This window comes from Pan paniscus, chromosome 19, assembly GCF_029289425.2.
Source record: "Pan paniscus chromosome 19, NHGRI_mPanPan1-v2.0_pri, whole genome shotgun sequence".
Classification (NCBI taxonomy): domain Eukaryota; kingdom Metazoa; phylum Chordata; class Mammalia; order Primates; family Hominidae; genus Pan; species Pan paniscus.
In genome coordinates, this window is record NC_073268.2 from 55,153,049 (window position 1) to 55,167,275 (window position 14,227).

Below are 14,227 nucleotides of genomic sequence, written 5' to 3' on the forward strand. Positions count from 1 at the left end.
AGCCTGGGCAACAAGAGTGAAACTCTGTCTCAAAAAAAAAAAAAAAAGTGCTGGGATTACAGGTTTGAGCCACCGTGACTGGCCTGTAACTATTTCTTTCAAATAAATTTCTGTAAGAATAACTCCTTAGATATGTACTTTTTAAAATGTGTTCTGGTCATAGTAGTAAAATATATTTATTAAGACAGATATTTGGTATAGAAAAAAAGTCTTTCCTAATTCTATATTTCAGATATAGTTATTTCTAATAATTTGCTATATACTAGTCAAAATATTTCTACACATATTAATATGGACAGTAGAATATAGAAATTTTTAATAAAAATGGGACCACATATATATTATTTTATTGTTTATGCCTGTATATAAGGGATCTTTATATTCAGTGAAGTTCCATAAAAACCTTTTTGTCTTCCTTAAAACGCTTAGATTATAGGTGAAGTAAAAAATATGTAATTATAATGTCCAAGTTGTCAACTTAGTTATACCTTTACATTTGAAATTACACATTATAGAAATACAGTAATTTAGAAATTACAGACAGTCCCTGACTTATGATGGTTTGACTTAGGATTTTTTGACTTTGTGATGGTACAAAAGCTATACTGTACTTCAAATTTTGAATTTTGATCTTTTACCAGGCTAGTGATATGTGGAGCTACACTTTTTTGTGATGCTGGGCAGTGGTTGTGAGCCGCAGCTCCTAGTCAGCCCTGCAATCATGGGGGTAAACCTTCAACAGTACTGCGTTGTCAGCATTTTTTTGAATATTGTTTGCCAGCATTTTTGCATCCATCCTGTCTACAAAGCCCATCTCGACTTAGAATATTTTCAGTTTACAATGGGTTATTGGGATGTAACCCATCATAAGTTGAGGAGTGTCTGTACACTGTTGCTTTTTTTATAGTCATCACAGACGTCTTTGACATGTCACCCTGTCACCATGATCATCAGAGCCACTTTTAAGGTTTACACCAGATACACAGCACATCAGCTTCACTTCCACGTGTTGCTTGATTCCACTGGACTCTTTGATTCCACAGGAAATTTTATCCTATTCATATAACATTCAGGCAGTTGGTTTTTCATTTGCCCAGGATGTGTGACTGCCACAACCTGACTAATCCCTGAACTGCTTTTTAAAATTAACCATGGCTGGGCATGGTGGCTCATGCCTGTAATCCCAGCACTTTGGGAGGCCAACTCAGGTGGATCACCTGAGGTCAGGAGTTCGAGACCAGCCTGACCAACATGGTGAAACCCCGTCTCTACTAAAAATAGAAAAATTAGCTGGGCATGGTGGCAGGCGCCTGTAATCCCAGCTACTTGGGAGGCTGAGGCAGGAGAATCGCTTGAACCCGGGAGGCTCTTGTCTTTGACATGCTAGTTTTGTGGGAGAAACCCCAGCTGGGCCTGGTGGCTCATGCCTGTAATCCCAGCTACTTGGGAGGCAGAGGGAGGTGGATCACTTGAGGTCAGGAGTTTGAGACCAGCCTGACCAACATGGTGAAACCCCATCTCTACAAAAATACAAAAATTAGCCAGGCATGGTAGCATGCACCTGTAATCCCAGCTACTTGGGAGGCTGAGGCACGAGAATCACTTAAACCCAGGAGGCGGAGATTGCAGTGAGCTGAGATCGCGCTATTGCACTCCAGCCTGGGCAAGAGAGCAAAACTGTCTCAAAAAATAAAATAAAATAAAATAATACAAGCATTGACAGGTACAGAAGTACCATGAGGGAGACAGCATTGAATTCTGTCTGAGATGTGCAGGCCCACCAAAGGGGGGTGATAACAGAGCAAGAATTTAAAAGATGATATATATTACTCTGCTTCGGCTGCCATAACCAAATAGCACAGACTGGATGGCTTAAACAGCAGAAATTTATTTCTCGGAGTGTTGGAGGCTGGAAGCCTGAGTTCAGAGTGCCAGCATGGCTGGGTTCTGGTGAGGAGTCTTCTTGGCTTATACATGCCACCATCTCACTGTGACCTCACATAATAGAAAGAGAGAGAGAGAGAAAGATCTCTTCCTCTTCTTTTTTTATTTTTATTTGTTTTATTTTTTGAGATGGAGTCTTGCTCTGTTGCCAGGCTGGAGTACAATGGTGCGATCTCGGCTCACTGCAACCTCTGCCTCCCGGGTTCAAGCGATTCTCCTGCCTCAGCTGAGAAGGTGGGACTAGAGGCACGTGCCACCATGCCTAGCTAATTTTTGTATTTTTGGTAGAGATGGGGTTTCACCATGTTGGCCAGATGGTCTTGATCTCTTGACCTCGTGATCTGCCTGCCTCAGCCTCCCAAAGTGTTGGGATTACAGGCGTGAGCCTCCGCGCCAGCCTGTTCCTCTTCTTATAAGGCCACCTATCCTGCTAGATTAGGGCCCCACCCTTATGACCTCATTTAACCTTAATTACCTCCTAAAGGCCCTGTCTCCAAATACTATCACATTGTGGGGTAGGGCTTCAACATGAATTTAGGAAGGACACAACTCAGTTCACAGCAGATGAATAAGCATTTGCCAGGCAGCTCAGTTATGGAAGAGGTGTTGAAACCGACGGAATATAGCAGATATGAAAGCATAGAGGCCTGAAACAATAGGGTGTGTTCAGGGAGCTACAGCTGGCTCAACATTGCTGTAATATAAGTTGGGAGGGAGAACTTCTGAAAGCTGAGGCTAGAACAATAGGGGTGGAGGTGGAGCACATGATTATGAAGGACCTTGGTATACTAAGCTTAGAAGGACTTCATCTTAAGGGTAGAGGGGAGCCACAGGAACTTCTAGGCAGAGGCATGGCGCAGTCAGATTTGCATTTTTGATAATTCAGGTGGAGGAGCAATTTAAGCAGCAGCGAAAGTGGAAGTAGTAAGTTAGTTGGGAAGCTAATGCAGTAGCCCTTGTGAAGCAAAGATGCAGCAAAGACAAGAGAGAGGCAAAGTCTGGAAAATGTTAAGGTGATGAAATGTGCAGGACGTGACTAGATATTTTAAATGTGGGAGGTGAGAGAGCCATAGGAGTCCAGGTTGGGTTGGGGTCTTACTTGTCCAGTTTCCATAAAGAGACATGTTAATTACTTGACATTTTACAGAATTAGCAAATTGACTCATTGATTTCCAAAACTCTTTGAATAAGTATGTAACTGTTCTGTAAATTGAAGTTGTGTCACTCTTACCATGATCACAAACTCAGGCTCTGCCTATCATTTTGGAACTATTTGGGGAAGTCGACCATCTTTTCTGGGCTAGTTACCTTTTTAAAAGGGGAGGGAGTTGCACTTGGTGTCATATGCATTTCTGCTCTAACATTGTTTCCTGCTATTTATTTTCCTTAGTATATTTGCTTTGTACATGCTCAGTATTGTGCTGTGTTTTATAGATTACAGAAATAAAACTGTGACTCTTGTCTTTGACACGCTAGTTTTGTGGCAGAAACCAACTCATGGTACTATACTACCACTAAAAAGAAGTAATGTGTATTTAAGGGCTAATTTGTGTCTGCTGCCTGCAGCCTATACATTGGTTCATTCGTTTTCATTCATTTGTTCCGAGTCTCTGTGTTTATAAAGTTTACACTCTAGTGGAGGAACAATAATTAGTAAACATGTGGTATATGGAATGGTGATCAGTGTCACAGAGGCCAGCAAAGTAGGAGAGGGTGTGTGCTGAGGGTCTGGCTTACTATTTAATGTGGTGTGATGAGAGAAGCCCCCTTAGTAGGGTGACATTTGAGCAAAGGCCCAGGGAGTGAGAGAGGGTGAGACATAAGGTCTATGCAGTGTAGGTGTCGGGGGGAAGAATGTTGCAGGCAGAGGGAACACCAAGTGCAAAGGCCCTGGGATGGGAACATGCCCCGCTTATTTGAGGAACAGTGAGGAGGCCGGTGTAGCAACAGCAATGTGAGAAGGGGAAGGTGAGTTCACTGATGGGGGGAGAGGAGGATTATTCAGGGCCTTGGAGGCCATTGTAAGGGCTTTGACTTTTCCTCCAAGTGAGACAGAAAGACACTGGAGCGTTGCAAGTGGGGGTGTGACATGATTTGACCTAGGCTTTAGAAGCATCACTCTCACTGTATGTGCAGAATGGACTATATAAAGAGGCAAGGGCAGGAGAAGTGAGACTGGTTAGGAGGCAGTTGCAGTAATCCTGGCAGGAGATGACAGCGACTTGGATCGGGGGTAGCAGTGGAGGAGGTGAGAAGTGCTGAGATGTAGGGCTATTTATGATATACATACTGACAGGCGTTGTTGAGGGACGAGATGTGGCATGTGAAAGGAGTCGAGGTTTCTGGCCTGAGTCACTGGAAGAACGGAACTGCCACTTATGGAGATGGAGAGGACTATTAAAAAACCTAAGTGGAGGTGTCAAGAGAAGGTGTCAAGAAGGTAGTTGGACAAATGAGTCTGGAGTTAGAAGAGGGAACCAGCCTGGAGATATGTAGATGGTATTTAAAAGCCACAAGTTGGTAAATCAAAGACCAAGAGAGTATATAGGAAAGAGGTCTGTTGGCTGAGCTTTAGTGCCCAGGGTGGGTCAAGATGAGGAGGAACCAACAAAGGGGACTGGGAAGAGGCTTCTAGGGGAGTGAGCAGAAAACTAGGAGAGGGTAGCATCCTGGAACCAAGTGAACACACTGTTTGGAGACGTTAGGAGTAATCAGTGGTGTCCTACGATGTTGATGCGTGACACCTGAGAATGGACCGTAGTGTTCAAGTGATGCACGAGATAGAACCAGTCATACCACTAATGGTTTTATTAGTCCTAAATATTTTTACTGCAAGATTTCGTTGTTCTAAGTGTTTTCACTGTCAGATGAAGGATGAAAGTCGTTCAGGGTAATTTCCATTTTAGTAATTTCCGACAGCGGCAGAACAGTTTCTACTTACGATTGGTATGCATTTTTATTATTAGCCATAGTATTCATTTTGGGTGAGTACGTCTTTGTTGGCGTTATTTTTCTTCACCACCTCCTCGAGTTGTTCATCCATTCATTCATTCACCCAAAAAAATGCTTATTAAGCGCCTGTCCTGCGCTAGTCCTAGGTTTCTCTTGTCCTGATAGGTCTAGCTTCACACGAGCAGGATTTTGCCTTTCCGGCGGCACTAGGCTCCCGCCTCACCGCAGTGGGGTTTTTCCAGCCTACCTTGTGCAGCTGCGGTTCTCAGCATCCGCGGGCGGAGGCCTGCAGCCGGTCAGCCCGTGCGTCCCGCCCACGGCGCGGGGCCTTCTGGCAGCCAAGAAGGAAATATAGATGAGATGGGCGGACAGTATGCAGATGACGGGGGCGGGCCGCGCCTGGCGGGCGGTGTGCAGTTGAGGTGGTCCGGCAGGATGCAGATGAAGGGGGCGGGCCGCGCGGGCGGGCTTGATGCAGATGAGGGGGCGGGGCCCACGGGCGCGGGAGAGCAGCGGCTCCGCCGGCAGCTGCTGGGAACTGGAAGGCGCCCGGCCCTTTCTTTGACTGGAGCGGACCCGCCGGACGCCACCGCCTCGCAAGCCGGAGCCGGCGCGAGCTCGGCACGGTGGACACCCGGTCCGAGGCCGGCAAGCCGGCTGGTGCCCGAGTCGGCCAAGCATGGGCAACCACTCAGGACGGCCCGAGGATCCGGAACCAGGTCTGTGCGGCTGGCGGGGGTCGCGCCGCAGCCGCAACCCCACCACCCCCGCCAGGCGCCCTTCCCCCACCGCCTCCGGCCCGCGGCGCCGACTGGGGCGAGCGAAAGGCTAAGGTCCTGGGGTGTGATTCTTGTCGTTGGAATGCGCCGCTTGGGATTGTGAAATTACCTTTGCCGGCGCCGCGACCAGAAAACGCTGCTCGTCCTGAACGCGCACCTGGGCGCCGGGGCCGCCGGGCAGGCACCGCTGGGTCCCTGTCGCGGGGTTCCCCACTGCGCGCCTGGCCTGCGCCTAGACCAGGTCTCCTGAGCGCGCAGGCCGCCCGCGGACTTTCCGGGCGTTTGCGGGGAGGGCGTGCCCCGCGGCCTCTCCCTGTCGGCCGCCGGCCCCGCAGTTTGTGGCGCCCGCGGCTCTGCCCCTCACTCTCACGCCAGGGCTGCCCCGCGACTGTTCCTAACCCAGAATAGTCCGTGCTTGTTCTGGGGTGTCGGGCGCGCCTCTGGTTATCCCGTTTTTACTTCCTCAGTCCTGAGTGAGCTTCGTGGAGTCAGTTGGGCCGTAGTTTTCGTCCTCTGGTAGCTCATGCCGGCCCCCAGCACAGTTAGATGCCGATAAGCAGGGTTGCTTTTAAAAACAAAACGAAACATTTCTGGACTGTCACGTGAAGCAAAAGGGATTTAGTTTTGCCTGAAAAATGGCATCTTGGCTGATAGGAAAGAGGTGGTTGACCTGACTCTGGAGTCCTTGTGGGGGTGGGGGGCAGGTGACAGGTATGTGTTTCTGTGGGAGAGTCAGAACTGTAAATATTTTCCAAAGGCGTAATATTTGAATTTTAATTTGAATGAGGACTTTGAGGCTCTGAGAGGTGAAGCGACTTGTCCGAGTGACCTTTCCCGGAGCTGGGTGCCGTGCTGTAGGACGCTGGGTCGTCCTGGCCTCTGCGCATTGCTTCTCCTTCACCTCCCAGCGCCCCAGCCGCCCCACCTTGGCCCTATCCTCGGGGTGGGGTGGAGGCGGGTGCCTCCCTGACACTTGGGGTACATTGGACTGGTACCACAGCCAGGATGGAAAACTTGGACGGGCTGTCCAAGTTTCTTCACAGGAATACTATGAAGAAAAATTTCAGGGGCCAGCTTACTGCCTAGAGGTGACTTTAATTACACAGCACTTGTTCAGACTATTTTTTGGGCAGAATAACCAATAATAAGCATATTCATAAAATGAAATATGCATAAAATAAAAATAATATACTTGTTATAAATAACCCTGTTGGTAAAGGATTGGTTCGGTAAAGGATTGGTAACATTTTAAAAACACTTCTCATTAGTTACATGCTTGTCCAGGTATTGTGAAAACCCCTGTGTATTATTTCCTTTGTGTTAAAATTGTGAAAAGACTTACTCTTGTTACAGCTTTTAAGAGTGATTTGGATGCCTGTGTTCCAATTTTTTTAGTGACCTTTTTAAAGCACTGTGATGGATAGGACATAAAAAGAATATGTTTATGCCAGTGACTTATTTTATTGTATTTTTCAAAGAATGCATATCATTTCAGAATGGGAACTCTGATTTGCTGCAAATGAAGATACTGGATTTAGGGCATTTTTAAGAGATGGTGTCTCACTATGTTGCCCAGACTGGCCTTGAACTCCTGGGCTCCAGCAACTCTCCTCCGTCAGCCTCCCAAGTAGCTGAGACTACAGACACATGCCACCTTGCCTGGCTAGAAATTCGTGGTAAAAACTTTAAATGCTGGATTACTGTCTGAAAGTGTAATTTTAACTGGCCTTCTAATGCTGTGATGAAATGCTGTAGAGTTCATCACTGAGATCCTGGAAATTAGAGCTTTGTTAAAGATGCGTGGGTTTTCAGTCGGCTTTACCACAGGAACTGGGATGAGGTCGCATGGCCCCAACTGGCAGTTGTGGTACATTGGACTAGAATCTCAACAAGTGCTTCCGAGGGTCATCAGAGCAAGGGGACCAAAAGGATATAAGGGGGAAGCAGAAGGGAGGCTGGATGAGTGATAGCAGCACACAAGCCTGAGTGTCGCATGGTTCCCATATTGTGTCAGTTTTGTCCATGGAGAACAGACATTTAGAATTAAGAATGTATCCAAGACAGACAATAGGGATAGGAAGCAGAATTAGAGGAGCTGGAGACCAGCCTGGGCAAGGAAAGGTTTTGATCATGATGCAGACCCAACACCTATGAAAGGGAAGCGGGAGGCAGCAGGTTTGGGCAGGGAGAGCCTCAGATAATGATGCAGACCTGAAGTCTTGGCCACTTGATGGGGGAGCTCCTTAGCAAAGCCCACCCATTAGAGGGGTCTCAGGTTGGGCAGAAAGGACAGTCCCTAGTCTTTCTGTGGGTCAGTCATTGGCCAGAGGCTACTTTGGAAGAACGTGCCTTCAGCTCAGAAGCTAACACAAGTCCTAGGATCCTCGTGGTGCCAACAGCTGGAGGCTGTCAGCCCTCTGCAGTCCTTGCAGATGAATGGCAAGTTCGGTTTTTTTTGTTCTGTTTTGTTTTTTGAGACAAGGTCTGACTCTGTCACCTGGGGTGGAGTGCAGTGCTGTGATCATGGCTCACTGCAGCCTTGACCTTCCAAGCTCAGGCAATCCTTCCACTTCAGCCACCCAAGTAGCTAGGACAACAGGCCCGGCTGTTTTGTTTTTGTTTTGTTTTCTTTGTAGAGATGGGATTTTGTTTTTGTTTTTGTTTTTTTTTTTGAGATGGAGGCTTGTTCTGCCACCCAGGCTAGAGTGCAGTGGTGTGATCTTGGCTCACTGCAACCTCTGCCTCCTGGGTTAAAGCGATCCTCCCGAGTAGCTGAGACTGCGGGTGTGCACCACTATGCCCGCCTAATTTTTGTATTTTTAGTAGAGGTGGGATTTCACCATGTTGGCCAGGCTGGTCTTGAACTCCTGACCTCAAGTGATCCGCCTGACTCAGCCTCCCACAGTGCTGGGATCACAGGTGTGAGCCACCATGCCTGGCGTAGAGATGGGATCTTGCCATGTTGCCCAGGCTGGTCCCAAACTCCTGGGCTCAGGTGATCCTCTTGCTTCAGCCTCCCAAAGTGCTGGGATTACAGGTGTAAGCCACTGTACCTGGTCAAGTTCTTTCTTGAAAAAGGGATCCCAGTGGAACACCTCCATGGTTGACTGCCACAGGACAGTGGCAGGGAGAGTCTCTTTAAAGAGTAAAGAGGTAAAATCCCCATCTGAGACCTGCTGTAGGCGTTGAGATTGCACCATCTTTTCCAGATGGAAGCTCCTCATCCCCTCTGGGGTGTTTCTAAGGCAGAAGGCAGCTTCTCAGCTGCTGCTGCTTTTCTAGCCCTGGAATTGGCTGTAGTGGCAGCAGGATTCCTCTGTTGTGGTATCTGCAGTCCTCTGAGTTGGGACATCATGACTTAACATGGTATTGCAGAATGGATAAGATAAATAGATCCAGTAAAAGATATGAAAATTTCATGTCTGAAATTTTCAGCCTGGGCAGAGAAAGTTGGTGACCACATCTCATGCTTCCTAAAAGGTCCTAGTTAACAGTCCTTCAGTTTCCAACCAGGTTGGGTTGTCATCACCTCATTGTCAGGGCTGCTGGGCATGGTTGTGCAATTTGTGTACTGTTCAAATGCATCTGCTTAGAGAGTTGAGTGGGCCCGGCAGGGTTGTAGCAACCCAGAGGAAGGGGTGCCATTTTGCAATTTTGCCTTTTTATATTCACACAAAGGTGCCCAAAGTGTTAAAGAAGTCTTAGAAAGTGAGTTTAGAAGGTTTTCCCTAGTCCCAGTACCAGCTTATTATTTGTTTTAAATTTGCATATATGAAATTAAAAAGTTAATGCAAACTACATGAAATAAAAGCTCCTCAGGTGCACTCTGTATTAGTTATAGTTAATGCTAACTGTGGTTACAGATAAATTACAAAATAGCCACTTAAGACAGTTAAAGTTGATTGCTGCCTCATGTCGCATCTGGTGTGAGTTGGGGACCATCAGCAGGTGGTTGTTAGAGACTCAGGCTGGTGGATGCTCCTCTTCAGCATATGGCTCCCAAATTGCCCTGAATCTGCCAGCAGTCGGGAGAGGAGAAGGTGTGTGGAGGACCCTGCCCGAGGTTTTAGGGGCCAGGCCTAGAAGTGGTGCACAGTATTTCTACTTACGTTCCACTGGCCAGACTCAGTCACAGAGCCCCACTGACATGCCAGGGGACTGCATCAAGCAGAGAGCAGCATGCATATTGGTAAACATTAGTGTCTCTTTGTAGACATGACCATTCTCAACCACATTTGCATCAGTATTTTATTACAAAAATTTTAATCAGAAAAATTGACTTACATAGTAAACACCCATGTACCAACCACCTAGATTCTAAATTAATATTTTGCTGTATTTGCTTTATTTGTACATCTCTATATTCATTCCTCTACCCACCCATTAGTCTGTCTTATTTTTTGATGCATTTCTATGAAATGGTAGTTACCTCTATAATTCTACATGATATACTATACCCTTATTGTTTCTTGATTTGTTAGTTTTCAAGCCTCTCTACTACTAACCTGCACTATGAAAGTTGAGGAATTAAGCACATCTTCCCTACTATATATACTCCTCACTCCCCATTTCTGCAAGTCATACTTAAATTTTCCAAATCCATTGTTAGTATAAAAATGCTAATGGTAGAATACAAGTAGTGGTATACAGAAGTTTACTGTAAAAGTCCTTCCACTTTGTTATATGAAAATTTCATTTTGAGACCAGCCTGGCCGACATGGTGAAACCCCGTCTCTACTAAAAATACAAAAGTTAGTCGAGTGCAGTGGTGGGCACCTGTAATCCGAGCTACTTGGGAGGCTGAGGCAGGAGAATCGCTTGAGCCCGGGAGGCGGAGGTTGCAGTGAGCTGAGATGGCGCTACTGCATTCCAACCTGTGTGACAGAGTAAGAGTGTCTCAAAAAAGAAAAAACTTTAAAATTCTAAGGTAATCTATTGTTTTCCACTTCTATTTCTTGACTCACCAGCTTTAAATAGTGTCCTAGGCTTTGTCACAGGTAAATGAGGATGTAGTGCCCCTAAATGTCTTCTGCCTTATTCTCAAGAGTCCCCCTCCTGCACTTATTCCCAGTCTGCCTCTGGACCTTTCACATGGCTAGGACATTTTCATTCTGTTCCATAATTAGTATTAGTAAGTCTTCTGTGCATCATTTATAGGTTAATTCTAAAAATGGAAGGCCTATCAGCATTTAAAATATCAGGATCTCATGTATTATTTAATGGAGAACCAGGTAGTATGTTTAGATTTATAGAGAAGACAATGGCATCTTACATTGCATAACGCGTGATCTGTGAAGACAGGAGGAAGGAGTAAGGAGAATGGAAAGGAGTTGGTATGAATATGCTCTTTACTTTTAAAATTAAGGCCGGGCGCGCGGTGGCTCACGCCTGTAATCCCAGCACTTTGGGAGGCCGAGGCGGGCGGATCACGAGGTCAGGAGATCGAGACCATCCTGGCTAACACGGTGAAACCCCGTCTCTACTAAAAATACAAAAAATTAGCCGGGCGTGGTAGCGGGCGCCTGTAGTCCCAGCTACTCGGGAGGCTGAGGCAGGAGAATGGCGTGAACCCGGGAGGCGGAGCTTGCAGTGAGCCGAGATCGCGCCACTGCACTCCAGCCTGGGCGACAGAGCGAGACTCCGTCTCAAAAAAAAAAAAAAAAAAAAAAAAAAAAAAAAAAAATTAATATGCTTTTATCCTGTTACTCAGTTTCTTACTTTTGCAGACTGTAAGAGGGAATTTCTTTTTTCTTAAAAACAAGAAGCTAGTCTGCCTTTTCATACTCAGTTCTGTCACTTCTTTTTTTCTTTTTTTTTTTTTTTGAGACAGAGTCTCATTCTGTTGCCTAGGCTGGAGTGCAGTGGAGTGATCTCAGCTCACTGCAACTTCTGCCTCCCAGGTTCAAGAGATTCTCCTGCCTCAGCCTCCCGAGTACCTGGGACTACAGGTGCGTGCCACCATGCCTGGCTAATTTTTGTATTTTTAGTAGAGACGGGGTTTCGCCATGTTGGCCAGGCTGGTCTCCAATTCCTGACCTCAGGTGATCCGCCCACCTGGGCCTCCCAAATTGCTGGGATTACAGGCATGAGCTACCGTGCCCTGCTCTCATTTCTGTCACTTCTGCCCTCAGACTTCGGGCAAATAATTTTTTATTTTTTTATATATATATTTTTTAGACAGAGTCTCTCTCTGTCGTCCAGGCTGGAGTGCAGTGGCACGATCTCGCCTCACTGCAAGCTCCACCTCCCGGGTTCACGCCATTCTCCTGCCTCAGCCTCCCAAGTAGCTGGGACTACAGGCACCTGCCACTGCGCCCGGCTAATTTTTTCTATTTTTTAGTAGAGACAGGGTTTCACTGCGTTAGCCAGGCTGGTCTCCTTCTCCTGACATTGTGATCCGCCCACCTTGGACTCCCAAAGTGCTGGGATTACAGACGTGAGCCACCGCGCCCGGCCCAGGCAAATAATTTTTCCTCGAGCTTCAAATTCTTTATCTAGGAAAGGGAAGAGTAATATAACCTACATTGTAGGATTGTTGTGGTGATTCATAGGTTAAAACATATGAAGGCTTAAAATAGACACACATAGAAAGCACCTGATAAGCTTTAGCTGTTAATTCTTCTTAACCCTCCAACATAATACTTTGGTTTGGACTGGTTGCTTTCTAGTCCTATCTCATTCTCAGGTTAGTTCATTATTTCTTGGATCCTTTTTCTCTTTTTTGGATTCTCTTTGCTTTTGTAAAAGTGAAGACGTGGCTGGGTGCAGTGGCTCACGCCTGTAGTCGCAGCACTTTGGGAGGCCAAGGTGGGCGGATCACCCGAAGTTGGGAGTTTGAGACCAGCCTGACCAACATGGAGAAACCTTGTCTCTACTGAAAAATACAAAATTAGCCAGGCATGGTGGCACATGCCTGTAATCCCAGCTACTTGGGAGGCTGAGGCAGGAGAGTCGCTTGAACCTGGGAGGCGGAGGTTGCGGTGAGCCAAGATTGCACCATTGCACTCCAGCTTGGGCAACAAGAGCAAAACTCCATCTCAAAAACAAAAAACAAAGTGAAGATGCATACATCAAATATCAATGGTAATACATAGTAAAAAATCTAAGAAGTAAGGTCAAATATATGTTACTGTAATAAATGTCAGTGGGTTAAGCTTCCCATTAAAGAGTTTCCCCTAATTAAGACAGAAAATCAAATATATATACTGCAGAAAAGCTTGTTTATACGTTACTTTGATTTTTAAAATTAAGTCATTTAAAGTTGTGGATAATAAAAAAGTAGCTCTTGAAATTTTCAAGTTCAACGTCTTGTTATTCCATATGTTCTATTTATAAATGCAGTAAAATTTAATAAGCACTCTCTAAGAGCATCTGGTTAAATTGAGTTCTGTTTACAAACTTTGCTAATAAAGTTAACATTTTAATTTGTGTTTATTTAGTATATTTAGGTTCTTGTTAAAGTCTGACAAAAAAATCCAGTTTTTAAAGTCTTATAAATTTAATAATTATTCTAATAAACTTAGTGATTCTTAAGTCCTCTTATATATTCCAAAACATTTATATTCTCTCTCTCTCTCTTTTTTTTTTGAGACAGTTTCTGTCTCTGTCACACAGCCTGGAGTGCAGTGGCAGGGTCAGAGCTTACTGCAGCCTGGACCTCCTGGGTGCAGGCGGTCCTCTCACCTCAGCCTCCCGAGTAGCTACGACTACAGGAGCATGTCACCACACCTGGCTAATTTTTTTGTTTTTTATAGAGACGGGGTCTTGCTATATTGCCCTGGCTGGTCTTGAACTCCTGGGCTCAAGCTATCCTCCCACCTTGGCCTCCCAAAGTGCTGAGATTTTATAGGTGTGAGCCACAGTGCCCAGCCTGTATTCTCTCTTTATATGTGTGTATATGTAGATGCACGCTTTCCAATTTAAAATTACAAATTAATTACTCAGTTACATATTTTGAATTGGAATCGCAAGGTTGACCCTGTAACTCTTTAATAGATCCAATTCTCATAAACATTAAAAGTATAATTCTATAATGCAGATATTTCTTAATATGGAATTCTATTACTACTTGTCTGATTCTTTTGATTATTTCCCCACTTGTTCTAAATCTTTCTAGGATTAAAAGATGTTTACATAAGTGTTTTATTCCAAATAATATTGGGATTTCTTCCCATGTAATTTTTTTTTTTTTTTTTAAAGAGACAAAGTCTTGCTCTGTTGGCCAGGCTGTAGTGCAGTGGTGCGATGCTGGCTCACTGCAGCCTTGACCTTCCTCTCTGCCCCAGCCTCCTGAAGTAGCTGGGACTACAAGCAGTGCCACCATGCCCAGCTAATTAAAAAAATTTTTTTTGGTGCAGACGGGGTCTCACTGTGTTGCCCAGGCTAGTCTCCAGCTCCTGGCCTCAAGCGGTCCTCTCACCTCAGCCTCCCAAAGTGTTGACATTTGCCACCATGCCTGGCCCCGTATAATTTTTGGGGTTGTCTTCTCAGTTTGCTGAGGTTTTTTTTAATAAACAGAGATCTCTGACAGGGACAAGATGGAGATTCTTACC

At 45.6% G+C, this 14,227-nt stretch overlaps 1 protein-coding gene across 18 annotated transcripts in view; it reads left to right on the forward strand.

Annotated features, from left to right (window-relative positions):
• The window catches only part of SPECC1 (sperm antigen with calponin homology and coiled-coil domains 1), a 313,351-nt gene that overhangs the window by 143,769 nt on the left and 155,355 nt on the right, over positions 1-14,227 (forward strand). For 3 of the 18 annotated variants that reach the window (XM_055101222.2, XM_063599218.1, XM_008959381.5), the window contains exon 1: positions 5,345-5,615. The exons of 13 other annotated variants lie outside the window; for them this stretch is intronic. In XM_055101222.2, the coding sequence (XP_054957197.2) occupies positions 5,576-5,615 (40 nt within the window). In that variant the 5' untranslated portion in view covers positions 5,345-5,575. Of the gene's footprint in view, positions 1-5,305; positions 5,616-14,227 lie in introns of those variants that run through there. 2 more of the 18 variants (XM_003807286.5, XM_055101225.2) reach the window with 2 other exon arrangements.